We start from the raw sequence: 14,909 nt of genomic DNA on the forward strand, positions 1-14,909 counted from the left end.
TGCCCTGCCTGCTGCACTATCTCTGCAGCCCTGCTTGGCAGACTTTCTAAGTGGAACAGGTAAGATTGCATACCTGGTAAATAAAGGATTGGTAAATACCTGCCAGAGATGGCACCATTGGCAGGCGATGTTCTTTTTGTCTCAGTGCAGCTGGCACGGCTTATGGGAGAACACCAGGTTCATCATCCTGATGAGTTAGGCGTGGGGAGGACGGTAATAGAAGGGCGAAGAGTTTGGCTATGGATTCTTGTCAATTGTTGAATTGACTGTCCATCAATCAATACGAAGAAGGGATTAGACTGTTCACAGTTGATAAGTTTGGGAGCGGGGGGTTGTTGCTTCAGATGTTTTACTGTTGAGACACTCAGAAGCGTTTTCTTTCACCCAACAGATGTCTCGAAGTGCCTTCTGTTAATTGATGCTTATTAGAGGAGCAGTCTAGCATTATTGAGTTGCTATTTTAAGCAATTTGCCAAGCTCATGAACACAAAGATAGAAGACGCAACCCTTGCTTTCAAGGAATTTATAAGAGAAACTCGTCCATGTGATCGTGTGAATAATTCACTTTGTCTATAAAGGGGGGCCTGGACCGATAGCACAGCGGGGAGAGCATTTGCCTTGCAGGTGGCCCACGCGGCCGGCCCGAGTTCGATTCCTCTGCCCCTCTCGGAGGGTCCGGCAAGCTACCGAGAGTATCTCGCCCGCACGGCAAAGCCTGGCAAGCTACCCATGATGTATTCGATATGCCAAACACAGTAACAACAAGTCTCACGATGGAGACGTTACTGGGCCCGCTCGAGCAAATCGATGAACAGCGGGAGGACAGTGCTACAGTCTATAAAGGGGGCCTGCGAGCAGAGAGTTGAGAATTGAACTCTTGGAAAGACCTTACGTAGAGGTCAGGTTAGTTGGTCTATCACTTTGGGATCGTTCAACTCGTTGGACAAATTACTTACACAGTGACCTATAGGCAATAGGAACTTAGTGAATTTTTCGGCTTTTTAAGATACGCAAAAATTGATTTTCAAAAACTACCTTCCTTATAAATTTAAAAGTCTCAGAATACTTCCCCCACCTGCACTGCCTCCTTCACCCACTGCCATCCAAAAAGTCCATAAATCTGCACCAGGAAGCAACTCATCTTTGAAGAGAGCGTTATTTATAAAGCAAAAGGTGATATCCATAGACATTAGTTCAACTTCTAAGAGACAGCGCAGTCCTTCGATGATCAAAGCATAAAGGTTAGGAAGATTGCTCGGGTTTGAGACAGTACAGGAGGGAAGAGGGATTGCCTTACAAGCGTGCGGCCTTGCTTCGGTCGCTGGCACCGTGTATGTTCCCCTGGGCACTGCCAGAAGTAGAGCCTGAGCTCCAGTCGGTGTATACCCCGACCAAGCAACAAGCAACAACAGCAAGAGATTGATGTACCCACTGCAATGTAGAGTTTCGTTACTGAAAACCAAGTGACAAAAGAATGAAATAGTTCAACCAGGGAAGAACGATTTCCAAATGACATTCCTGAATGGGCCCACAAGTTTTCTACAGGAGATCATGTTGAATTTTCTCATGCCCCTGGCCCTCTACTATGGTTATTCTCTGTTCTCTGTGGATGGGTTTTGTTGTTTTTGTTGTTGCACAAACTTGAATAAATATTTCTTCAAATAGAGGTGATAAGTCACATGGTAGCTGCTGTTTAAAACAATACTGACTGTTTCATAAATATATATTTATTTAAATTTTCATTTCATTTCATTTCATCATCCTGTTATTCGTCGATTGCCTCGAGCAGGCCCCAGTAACGTCTCTTTCATCCTAGCCCTGAGATTATATTCAAGGCTCTTTAGGAGAATGAGACCCATCATTGTTACTGGTATTTGGCATATTGGGTACGCCACGGGGAGTTTGCCAGACTCTGCCCTGTGGGCAGGCTACATTCGATAGCCTGCAAGTTTGTCCAAAGTAGGAATGAGATAATAAGATGTCATAAAAGATGTCCTGATAAAATCATGTAGGAATATTGGTATTTGTTCAGCCATTGATAAGCAGTTTGAATTGAGCATGAACTCCACATTACTTTTTGATTTTATTGTATCACCATGAGATAGAGTTACAAAACTTTCGTGTGTGAGATTCAGCCATACAGTGATGGAACACCCATCCCTCCACCAGTGCACATTCCCCCCCCCCCCCCAGTGTCCCAAGTATCACCCCCTACACACACACATACACATCGCTGTCCTCACCGTGCCTCTGTGGCAGACATTTTCCCCAATACTCTCTCTAATTTGGGTCATTGATTTTGCTCGAATTTTCCCACCACCATTCAAGCCTACCCGCCGGGGACAGACTCTAGATGATATATTCTCCATAGCTCATTTAGAATATCACAAGAGCTCGCATGGCCACAATTGTAAATATAAACTTCTAAATTGTAAGTGATTGGGTTCCAGAGACATCTCTGTATGGCTCTAATCCATTTTGGGATTCAGTTGAGAGTTTCTGGGCCAGGGCTGTTGATGTGTTAAGATGGCGTCCGGAGGCAAATTGTGGGCTTGACAGCCAGTCTTCTGGGAGGGACAGCCTGGGTCCTCTGCCACCATGCGGCCTGGAGAGTTAGTTCTGAACCCGCATACCTGGGCGTTGCTTGTGAAAGCTCTTGGTCACCAGGATTCCATCTGGAGTAGGCGAGGAGACCGCACCTGCTCCATCTGGGCTGCCCCAGTGATACTGGCTCGGTATGGGGCCCGGAGAGATCTCTGGCGCTGTGGTGTCTTCTGGGACTTGTTGCTGTGTCTCTGGGCCAGGGCTGTTGGTGTGCTAAGATGGCGCCCGGAGGCTAAGTGTGGGCATAACAGCCAGTCTTCTGGGTGGGCGGGGACCGGGAGAGGGACAGCCCGGGTCCTCTGCCACCAGGCGGCCTGGAGATTTAATCCTGAACCCACATGCCTGGGCCTTCCTTGTGAAAGCTCTTGATCATTGGGATTCCATCTGGAGTAGGTGGGGAGACTGCACCTGGACCATGTGGGGTGCCCCGGTGATATTGGCTCCGTGTGGGACCCAGAGGGATCTCCGGTGCTGTGTTGTCATCTGGGACTTGCTGCTGTGCCTCTGACCAGGGCTGTTTGTGCGTCAACATGGCGCCTGTAGGTAAAATGTGGGCATGACCAGGACTTGCCTCTGTGTCTTTGGGCCAGGGCTGCTGGTGTGCTAAGATCCACAATACAAAATTTTCAGCAGCTTCTATCTTGGTGAGGTCCATCCTGAGACGGTGGAGTCAGGCTTGGAGTATGGCGGCAATTTTAGATTGTGGAAGCTAGTGGCTGCCAGGGACTCTGCTTGGGCGGGGACAGGCCAACCCGCCTCCTCCAATTTACTCTGGTCTGTTCAGCCACATATGGGTCCGAGCTTAACCGCAGCTTTTGATCTCTTTTGAGATTTATTTAGGGGTCTCTAAGGCAAGGCCAGTAGTAGAGCTTACAGGGTGGCACTGGGGTTGTTTCGTGGGGGTGACTGCCAGTGCTTTGCGTGTATTGCGAAGTAGGGGAGGTAGCCTATCCCAACTCTGAGTGAGCTTGTATAGATGAGCTGGAAGTGGTTTGTGGATGTAACTCCCACATACCTAACTTTTGGCCGTTTAATTTCTTGGTAAACTTGTTGTTGGGGTCTGGCCAGAGGCACAGAGGCAATTTTGGGGTATCAGGAAGCCTGAAGGCAATATCAGGCTGCTGATGCAATCGCCCCGCAGGTACAGGTTGACCTGTTGGCGGCACCATACCCCCTTCTGGGTATATCTTAATCTGGGTTGCATGTAAGCCAAAAAGAGTGTATGTCCGTGTACCTCATGGTGTTTCACTAATAAAAATTAAAAATAAAAAAATAATAAAAGAGTGTATGTCCGACTTTAACTGGAACCTGCATTCAGTACAATATATGGATACATCCTTATCATCGTGCATCAATATAAAAGTCAGGGGGAATCCGGAGGCTGGAGTGATAGCACAGCGGGTAGGGCATTTGCCTTGCATGCAGCCGACCCAGGTTCGATTCCCAGCACCCATATGGTCCCCTGAGCACCGCCAGGGATAATTCCTGAGTGCAGAGCCAGGAGTAGCCCCTGTGCATTGCCAGGTGTGACCCCAAAAGGAAAAAAAAAGTCAGGGGGAATCCTAGTACACTGGAAATCTATAGACATCTCTTAATGTTTCTTTGTCCCCAGGTGGAAGAAGCTGGACAGGTGTTCCTGTTGATGAAGAAGGATTATAGAATCTCCCGAAATGTTCGCCTAGCTTGGTTCCTCAATCACCTGCATCAAACGGTGCAGGCCACACCTCAGGAGACGCTGGTGAGGGCCAGAGACTCACAGCACAAGAGGCGGTTGGCCCATCAGGACCTGTTTTTAGGAGGGTGCTGGAAACAGATGGGAAGGGAGACTAACTCCGAGGGCTCTGACTCCTGGAGGGACAAGTCACTTTTCTCACTAACGATGATTCCATCGGGGAAATTTTATTGAATAATTTTTCCAGGTGGAGCGATAGCACAGCGGTAGGCCGTTTGCCTTACAAGCGGCCAACATGGCCAACCCGAGTTCGATTCCTCCACCCCTCTCGGAGAGCCTGGCAAACTACCGAGAGTATCTCGCCCGCACGGCAGAGCCTGGCAAGCTACCCATGACGTATTCGATATGCCAAACACAGTAACAAGTCTCATGATGGAGACGTTACTGGGCCCGCTCGAGCCAATCGATGAACAACGGGAGGACCGTGACCATGAAATTTTTCCAGCTAGTGGGAGGAAGAGTGCATGGGTGGGTTGTAGTGTTGGATCCAGTGGTATGTCATGGTGGAGACTGAAGAAAGTTCTTGGAAAGAAGGGGATGGCAGTTCCCTGAGCTTTTCTTTTTCTCCCTACCCTAATTGTCAGCTCCAGTCTGAGCAGGAGTTGGAGGTCCTCAGTGTCCTGCCTCCTGGGTGGCAGCCAGATGAACCAGTGGTCCCAAGGCCTTTCCTCCTCGTGCCTTCCACCCGCGTCACTTTCCTGGCTTGGCAGTATCGATTTGTTATTGAGCTGGACCTTAGCCCATCGACAGGCATTGTGGTAAGGGTTTGGCAAGGCCGTGGGAAGGAAGGATCGGGTGGAGGGCGAAAAGGAGAGGAAAAGGGTGGGAGGAGGTGAGAAAGGACCCCAGCCCGTCGTGGTGGAAAGGGGACAGGCTTATAAAGGTCTGGTGGGTATTTAAAGGCAAACCCTCTTCTTCCTGTGTCGCTGGATTTGGGGACAGTCAACCTGAAGATGAAAGTCCCGTTACTGGCGGAAGTGGCTTGTTTCTGCCCCTGTCAGGGGTGCCTTTGCTTACCCTAGTGAGACCTTTCTTTGCATTGCCCTCAGGATGATTCCACAGGGGAGATCTTGTTCGATGAAGTTTTCCATGCCCTCTCTCGCTGCCTCGGTGGGCTGCTTCGACCTTTCCGAGTGCCGGGATCTTGCATTGACTTCCAGCCTGAGATCTACGTAACTATCCAGGCCTACTCCTCCATCATTGGCCTGCAGTCCCACCAGGTATTGCAGCCTTTGTGTGAGTGTGTACCTTCAGCTCTCGCTTGTGGTAGTCCGCAGACCAAGGCCTTAGTGTGTCTCTGTTGTCCTGGCCTTAGTCCTCGGCTCTGTTGCCTGCTTGGGCCTATCATCTCTCTGAGCCTCGCACCTCTGGAGAAGTATCCATTCCTCTAGTCTTTAGGGCTGTCCCATGAACTTCCTGTCATTTTTGTATTGATTTGTCCACATGTCTCTCTCCTATCTCACCAGTGCTGGCCACGGGTGTCTGTTCTCTTTGCCTTCCCTCAACCCTCCTTTCATTTGATCAGGTTTGCTAGTATCCAGGCACGAACCCCTAGGAGATGGTTTTTTGGAATAGTTTTATGATTTTTTTTACATATGAAAAATACACAGATGGGGCTGGAGCGATAGCACAGCGGGTAGCGTGTTCGCCTTGCACGCGGCCAACCCGGGTTCAATTCCCAGCATCCCATATGGTCCCCCGAGCACCGCCAGGAGTCATTCCTGAGTGCATGAGCCAGGAATAACCCCTGTGCATTGCCGAGTGTGACCCAAAAAAGCAAAAAATACATATATATACACAGACATAGTTTCTGAGGGCAGAGAAAGAGAGCCCTGTGAAGTGTTGGGGCCATGCTCACCACACAGATGATGTCAGGGCTTATCTGACCCCCATGCGGGCTGTTACAAGGCACTCCTTTTGGAGGATGGCCAAGTCTGTTACTAGAATATCAGTTTTTTGGCTTAGATAAGCAATGGCCCTGTTTCCCCTCATATTCTCTTAACCACCCTGAAATCGTCGGTAGGAGCTTACCCCAAATCATTCCCTGATGATTGGGTTATTTCCTTAGCTACCAAACTAGCTTTGAGAGACAGGGGTGCAAGAAATAACATCCAAGGTTTGAAATATACAGCCACACAATGAGTATATATAGCTGGGATCCCCCGCTCTAGCCTGGTTTAAAGTCCTGTCCTGATACAGCTGTGGGGACTGTTGATTAAGGGCCACCTCTTCAGACAGAGGCCAGGGTTTGTAGGGGCTGAAGATTTAGAAAGCCTGGAGCGATAGCACAGCAGGTAAGGCGTTTGCCTTGCATGCGGCCAACATGGCCAACCCGGGTTCGATTCCTCCACCCCTCTCAGAGGACCTGGCAAGCTACCGAGAGTACCTCGCCCGCATGGCAAAGCCTGGCAAGCTAACCATGACGTATTCGATATGCCCAAAACAGTAACAACAAGTCTCACAATTTGTTGTGAGATGTTATTGGTACCTGCTCGAGCAAATCAAATGAACAACAGGACAATAGTGCTACCGTGCTACCCGTATGTTAGAAAATTATTCAGCACTTGGTTCCATTTGGGCAAAAATACACTGAAGCTTGGGTTAGCTCCTCTCACCAGATAAATTAGAAAATGGCCCTATCTTGAGCCGGGGAGTTGAAAGCTTAGAAGAAGAGGCAGATGGAAAGTTCATTTCAATGGACTATGATAAGGGTACTGATAAGTTATGACTCAGTGATATGGGAGCACCCAGCTAGGCCCGGGATGGCAGTGGGGAAGACTTTTGGACAAAGGGTCATTTGAATTGGTTCTTGAAGGAAGAGTAAGATTAACCACTCAAAGAAGGGGAAATGAGCTTGCCAGGCAGAGGGGCAATAAAGCAAGATTCTTTAGCGCTCTCTACAGGGGTGAGTCCCAAAATAGTACAATGGAGAGGGCGCTTCGCTTGTACACAGCTGTCCCTTGACTACCACCTGGTGTGATTCCCTGAGCACAACAAAGCCAGGAGTAATGCTGGGCAACGCCAGTGTGGTTCATAAGGAAAGGAAGGGAGGTCAGGGAAGAAAGGGACGGAAAGCTGGTTCCCTCTCACAGGGAGTTCAGAGAGCTGCACGTTATTTAGTTTGGTGTATAAAATTTGTTGGGGGCGGGAACGGTGAGCAGTGAAGAGAGGACTGGGGAGATAAGTGGGGGTTAGATTATGAAAGGTCTTGAATATTATGGCTAAAGACTTGAACTTTCTGTTTTTATTGAGTCGCTGTGAGATACAGTTACAAAGCTTTCAAAACTCAAAAAGTTTGAGTTTCAGTTAAACAGTGATCGAACACCCATCCCTCCATCAGTGCACGTTTTCCATCACCAATGTCCCCGGTACCCCCCACCCCCACCCCCGGCTTCCCAACCCTCCCCCTGCCTCTGTGGCAGATAATTTCCCGCATACTCTGACTCTACTTTTGGGCATTATGGTTTGCAATATAGATACTGAGAGGCTATCACTTTAAGTCCTTTATCTAGTTTCAGCATACATCTCCCATCCCAAACGATCCCTCCAACCATCACTGACTTAGTGATCCCTTCTCTATTCCAGCTGCCTTCTCCCCCAGCTCATGAGACAGGCTTCCAACTATGGAACAATATTCCTGGCCCTTTGTCTACTGTCCTTGGGTATCAGTCTCATATTATGTTGTTTTCATTCCGCAAATGAGAGCAGCCAGTAAAGACTTTAATTTGAGGTGGCTGGAGCATGTCAGGTGCTTGCCTTGCACATGGCCAACCCAAGTTCAATCACTGGCATCCTATATGGTTCCGTGAGCACTGGCAGAAGTGATTCCTGAGTGCAGAGCCTGGAGTAACCCCTGAGCATCTCTGAGTATGGTGATGCAAAAATTAAAAAAAAAAAAAAGACTTCAATTTGATTCTGTACAAGAGTTGAATGTGTAGTTAAAAGCCCAGGATGTAGACTTATGCTGCCTGACTTTGCTTCTGGCCATACCACTGTGTGCCCTTGACTGAATTCTTAATACTCTCGGTCCTGTCTTCTGGTGTGAGCATGTCAGCATGACACCATCTTACCGTGTCTGCCACGTAGAATGTAGATCAGTATTTGCTGTTCAGACTATTACCCTTAGGTCGCTGGGAATCACTGAAGGTTTAATGGGTAGGAAGAGAACCAGATTTGTACATTGAGAAGCTCTCACTTGGTCTGGCACCTGTGTGGGAGAGGAGGTGGGCGACTGAGCCTGGACGTGGGGAACCACCGCTTGAGACAAGTCGGAGAAGGCCCAAACAAGAACAGTATCTGATTGCAAACCATAATGCCCAAAAGTAGAGAGAGAGTAAGGGGGAAATTGTCTGCCATGGAGGCAGGGGCAGTGGTGGGATGGGGGGGATACTGGGGACATTAGTGGTGGAGAATGTACACTGGTGGAGGGATGGGTGTTTGATCATTGTACGACTGAAACGCAAACATGAATAACTGTATCTCACAGTGATTCAATAAAAAACAAACAAAACCAGCATCTGAATCCCCAGAACCACCTGTCAATGCTGAAACAGTCTCTATAGCTCTTTCCAGAGAGGTGACCAACAGATTAGGTAAGTGCTCTGATGCTGAAGGCTTATGTCTCGTCCCGTCTCTGAACACCTACCAGAAGCGACCCTTGAGCACAGAGTAGGTAGTAGCCGCCAGACACAAGCCCCTGCCTGCTGGGTGTGGGGGGAAAAGTCTATCCTGATGCTCTAAGTTAAATCACTGTTACAATATCTATCCTTTGGAGGAGATTGGAAAAGACAGAGTATAAAGAAAACACAAAACTCAGCTATACCGCCCCAGCCTGAGGTGAGCATTCCCTGCCTTGCCGTTGAGTCTGTGTGCCTTCTCCCTCGCAGACACCCCTCCATCCAGCTAGCAGAGAGGTGCTCGGTTCCTCCCAGACACTCCTTTTAAGTGCTCTATTTTCAGTCTCCTGTGGTCACTTTTGTCTGTCACTGAATTTCTTGAAAGGATGATTCTTTCGTTTTTAATATTTATTTTTATCTTAGTTGAACACGGTTCCAGTAATGCCAACATTGTGGTTTTGATGTGCAAAGTTCCTGCACCTCCACCACCACTAAAAACAACAAAGCCAGTGTAGGCCTGAGCATCACCATCACCCGGTGTATCCCCAAAAACCAAAACTTGAAAAAGAGACGCAGCGTCCACCGAGGCGTTTTCAGTGTATTGGAGGGCACCCCCCCCCACCACCACCACCACCACCACGGGATTCAGGAAAGTGGAGATTTCCTATTGACTGATTTCCTTTCTCCAGTGAAGACGGGGCAGGAGAGTTGCCTTTGGCACAGCCTACCCTGGTTTGGTACCCAGTTTCCCGAATAGGGTTCCCCTGAGCACAACTAGGAGTGTCCCCTGTGCTGGGTGTGGCCCCCAGACAAAAACAGATGGGGCAGCGGTAGAGCTCATGCCTCACCTGCGTGACCTCCTGGCTTGGTCCCCAGCCCGCCCGCCCCGCCCCCCCTTCAGTGAGTAAGGGACAGAGCTCAGCAGGCTGAATGCATGCTTTGCAGGCAAGAGGCCCAGTTTTATCCCTGACATCACATGGTCCTCCCCCTCCCCCCGCCCCAACCCCCAGGCCTCACTGGCAGCAGCCTTGAACCCTGAGCCAAGAGTAGCCCCCGAGAACCAATGACTGTCACCCAAACACCAAGACCAAAAACAAACGTCCCAGAAAAGCGTGAGTTAGAATGCAGTGGGCTCTGACCCACCGCCGCAGGGCCAGTCTAATGGCCCAAGGTGGAAGGAGCTAGAAGGTCTGTGGCGCCCCCATGCGGGAGTCTGGGCAAGCGCAGAGAGGACTAAGCCGAGGAAGGCAGTGAACCCCCCACCCCCACCCCCCAGGTAGGTGCCGAATGATGCGTACCCTGAGGAGGGACAGGGTGAACCTGTCTGGAGAGGGAAGGACCAGGCGAGAGATGTTCTAGTGAGGGAGAGCCGGTTGGGGAGTTCATCCACCTCGGACCCAGTTGAGGGCAAGTCAGAACCACCCAAGGGAGCCGCGAAGCGTGAACAGGGGTCCCGCCAGCGCTCCCCCCGCCCCCATCCTGCCTCGGACATGTCTCAGCCGTGCCCTTGTGCTTCGCAGGTGCTGGTGCAGGGCTGTCTCTTGGACCCTTCCCAGCGGGAGGCCTTCCTGCAGCAGGTCAACGAGCAGCTCTGCCTCTTTGAGGATAAGGTCGCAGCCACACTGCAGCAGCAGTATGATCCCCAGGGCCAGGTTTGTGTGTGGGGGGAGGGATGAAGGGGGGACACGACCAGCTGGGCACACTCTCCCCGCCAGAGAGCTCAAGGGCGCTCTCCGAGACGCCTCTGGGAGAGAACGGGAGGCCGGTGGTGGTGCTTGTGTATTTCAGCCCTGGGTCTCCCCTCACCCCCTTGACTGCAGGAGTGGATCTGGGAAGGCGATCGATCGGGGGTGACTTTGATCCCTGTTTACGTTTTGTGTGATCAGGGATGAAACTGCTTGAGCTCAGTGGAATGTGCAGGTTCCTCCGGAGAGCCTCGAAGTAGCCAAGAAAATGTCGGTTCTGTCTGCCCAAAGACTGAAGCTGGTTGATCTAGTTAAGATTTCATAACGGGGATGGAAAAGGGGCCTAATTGATTAGCAAAGTGGGGGGCAGGGCTGCAGGTCCGGAGTTGATGTGAGCTCTTCCCACACAGATGGGGGAGCCTGGGCAGGACCCCGTTGCAGAGCAGGGGCTTTGGGGTTCTCGGACGTCCGACTCGTCGGGCGCGGGCAGTGCTGCACTGCACGTTCTGGCTTGGCTGCGCCTGGGAACCACAATGCCTTGTGCCCCGTTTTCTCTTTCTGTCCCTCGGATCAGGCCGAAGACCAGTCTCCAGACTCCGGGGAGCCCCCCGGCCGGAAGGTGGGAGTCTCCATGGTGACAGCTGACCTTGGGCTGGTCAGTATGATTCGTCAGGGCATCTTGGCACTGCAGTTGCTGCCCTCAAACTCAAGCGCAGGTCAGTAGAGACAAGGTTGGCATAACTGGAGAAATAGGTTTCAGCGGGGGGGGGGGGGGGGGGAGGGGTGGGGATGGGGGGCGTTGTCGGCAAGAATAGTTTCCATGGGGCCAGAGCGGTAGTATAGTGTAGTGGGGAGGATCCTTGCCTGGCATGTGGCCAACCCAAGTTCAATCCCCAGCATCTCATTTGGTCCCCTGAATGCTTTTAGGAGTAATTCCCAAATGCAAAGCCAGCAGTAACCCCTGAGCATCACCAGGTGTGGTCCAAAAACCAACAGGAAGAAGGGGAAAAAAAAAAATATATATATATATATATTATAGGGAAGGCCTGCCCCCCTACCCTTGTCCTGTTCCCTGGATAGCTCTGTTGGATATGACCCCTCTGAGAATCAAAGTAAAAGGGACATATATTTTTTAAAGATAGCAGCACATTGGTTGGCTGACGCTGATACTCAGGGCCCCATCCTGAGAATCAGTGCCTGCCCTCGTGCCTTCGAAGCAGTCCGCCTTCCCAGGGTTCTCAGCCCAGGGTTTCCTGTTCCAGGCATCATCGTGATCACAGACGGCGTGACCAGCGTGCCCGATGTTGCTGTCTGTGAGACGCTGCTGAACCAGCTGCGCAGTGGCACCGTGGCCTGCTCCTTTGTGCAGGTGAGGAAGGCGAGAGGGGACGGCTGGCTGCCTCCCTGCGGCCGGTGTCCTCGGCAAAGCCAGCAGCATAGCTGGGTGCGGGTGGAGGAGAGGTGTCGTGTCTACAACAGGCCGAATGCAGGGGAGGGAAAGGGCTTGAGCTTGGTCACCTTTTCTCAGGATGTGGCCGGGAGTCATAGCAAACAGAAGCCTGACCATCCCAGTCCCCAGTTCCTTTTTTCTTTTTTCTTTTTGGGTCCCACCCGGCGATGCTCAGGGGTTCCTCCTGGCTCTGCACTCAGGAGTTACTCCTGGCGGTGCTCAGGGGACCATATGGGATGCTGGGAGTCGAACCCGGGTCGGCCGCGTGCAAGGCAGACGCCCTACCCGCTGTGCTATCGCTCCAGCTCCCCCCAGTTCCTTTTCTCACGTGTGAGGATCAGAAAGTTCAGCTCAGAGTGTCTACGCAATGAAGGGGTAGGGCTCCAGGAGCCTAAACTCAGAACTATAGCCAGTTTAGACACCTGGAGAGTAGCAGGCAAAGAAGGGGTGTGAGGAGCTGGAGAACAGAGGGACCAGGGCCCAAGAAGCTGGAGTAGGGAGTTGGAGTTGCAGCATGAAGCAGGAGCATGCAGACGTGCGGGCGGAATGCCACGGATTGGGTTGATGTGCATAGAACCCTGCTTGCATCTGGGTGAAAGAAGGTATTTATTGCAGTGCTACATCGTAGCTTAAATGAGAGGGATTTGGTGTAAGAGAAGAAAGAGGACAGGGTTGAGAAAACGAGAGATTAGCATGGAGATACAGGAGGGGTGAGTGAGGAAGAGGAGCTGAGAAGATCCTGGAGTTTCTGATCTCAGTGATGCCTGGGGCGATCAGCAAGTCAACAGGGAGCAAGGCAGCCGCCGTGGATGAAGACAAGAGTGTGCATTAAGAGGGTGCTGGAGCAGTAGCACAGCAGGGAGGGCGTTTGCCTTGCACGTGGCCGACCCGGGTTCAATTTCCAACATCCCCTATGGTCCCCCAGCATTGCCAGGAGTAATTACTGAGTGCAGAGCCAGGAGTCACCCTGAGCATGCTCAGGCATGACCCAGAAAGGCAAATAAATAAATAATTTTTTTTTTTTTTTAGAAAAAGAGTATGAGTTAATAGTCTTGAGTTCAGGTTTGTGCGTGTGTTCAATAAGCTTATGGGAAAGCAGGACAGTAGTGAGATTCATTGCTTTGGAGTTAGGCATGCCTGGTCCCAACCGTGGTTCTGCTTGTGAGTTGTATAACATTTGGCACATCACTTCTTGGTTGGTTTCACATTGGCGGTTATAATATAGTACCTACTTCTTTGGGATATGACACTATAAAGTGTGTGCCTTGTGAATACGAGACCTGGGTTTGCGTCCCATCGCTGCAATCAGTAATGTTTCATAATTAAAAACGATTGGGATTCAGAGTCAGAGTAATAGTACTGGGGGTAGGGCATTGGCCTCGCGCATGGCTGACTCAGGTTCAATCCCCGGCATCCCATACGGTCCTCTGTGCACTGCCAGAAATCATTGTTGAGTGCAGAGCCAGGAGCAACCCCTGAGCATCAGGTATGGCCCAAAAAGAAAAAAAGAAAAAAAAATGGTTGGTATTCATAGCAGTTAGCAGTTGAAGATAGAGATCTGACACTCAGGGGACAGCACTGGTCTTGAGGTGGTTAGGATTTGTCAGCTTTTGGATGGCAATTAAGAGGAAAAGAGGATCCCCAAAGAACCACGAGAACACCTGTGAATAAAGGCTTTCAGAAGAAGAGGCCCGACAGAGGATGAGGAAAATAGACAAGAAGCAGGAGACTCTGGTGAATTCTGATTTTTAATTTTTTTTCAGAAGAGTCAAAAGTTTGGGGACAAAAGAAATGGCGAAAAACAACAGAAAGAGGATGTAAAAATGAGTGAAAAGTGCCCTTCAGATCTGGTGATGCCAAGGTCACGGGGATCATTTTCAGGCCCATTTCTGTGAAGAGGGGGTAGGGGAGGTGATTGCAGTGGATTGAGAAGGGCGTAGAAGAGGAGGAGGTTCCGGCAAGTGTTGACAGACGGAATTTGACAATCTGACTGTTCAGATCAAGTGGTGGGGGCGGGGGGAGAGGCCGAGCCGAGTGCCGGGTGGAAGGAGGGTGTTTCATCGCTTTGTCTTTGAGCTAGAAATCTGAACATATTTCTAAAGGACCGTCATGAAGCTGAGGTTGAAATAAGGAAAATGTAAGGAAGCTGAGGGGGTAAAGGCTCTGAACCAACGGGGACATTGGCTCTTGACACAGGGGTAGGGACTCTGGAGCAGGGGTGTCACTCCTTTAGGTAACAGGCCAAAAGATGCAGATAATTCAGCCAAGAGCCTCCGGTTTCTCTCTGGAGTGAGAAGGGGGCTGAGTCCTCGGAGGGAGCCTAGTCTCAGGAAGGTGGGACCAGATGAAGCCAGCCAGGTGGGATGCAGAGGGCTGAGGTGCTGCCTGCTTGCACAGTGGTGTCGTGTTGGCCACGTAGGACTTGGGGGTAAATGTGGTGAATCTGGCTGGGCTTTAGGAAAGGAAGCAGAAAATACTGAGGGGACAAGGCCGGAGAGCTAGTCCAGGGCTTAAGACACTTGCTCATAGTCAGCCCTGGTTCAGTCCCCAGCACCATAGACAGTCGGTCTTTGAACGCCACCATGGGGGTTCCCTGAGTACTGTGGGTCCCCTCCAACCCCCCAGCCTAAAAAATAGAAAATCGTGAGGAGGACCAGGAAGTTGAGAACGATTCTAATGAATGTGCTTAAATTACATTCCGGTTTGGAGTTGAGAGGGGGCTGGGAAGGTGTGTGGACCTAGAGAAAACAGAGGTTCGTGACCGGCCGTCTCGGCGAAGTGAGACAGCGGCAGCAGTGTGGAAGGGACCCAGGGGGTGCCTG

General features: G+C 50.7%; 1 protein-coding gene across 1 annotated transcript in view; it reads left to right on the plus strand.

Moving 5' to 3' along the window:
• SZT2 (SZT2 subunit of KICSTOR complex) overlaps positions 1-14,909 on the plus strand; it is a 69,828-nt gene that overhangs the window by 24,764 nt on the left and 30,155 nt on the right. The window contains 6 exon segments of the mRNA XM_056130877.1: positions 4,217-4,342; positions 4,921-5,094; positions 5,386-5,556; positions 10,473-10,604; positions 11,212-11,353; positions 11,900-12,006. Of these exon segments, the coding sequence (XP_055986852.1) occupies positions 4,217-4,342; positions 4,921-5,094; positions 5,386-5,556; positions 10,473-10,604; positions 11,212-11,353; positions 11,900-12,006 (852 nt within the window).

This window comes from Sorex fumeus, unplaced genomic scaffold (assembly GCF_029834395.1).
Source record: "Sorex fumeus unplaced genomic scaffold, SorFum_2.1 ptg000082l, whole genome shotgun sequence".
NCBI lineage: Eukaryota > Metazoa > Chordata > Mammalia > Eulipotyphla > Soricidae > Sorex > Sorex fumeus.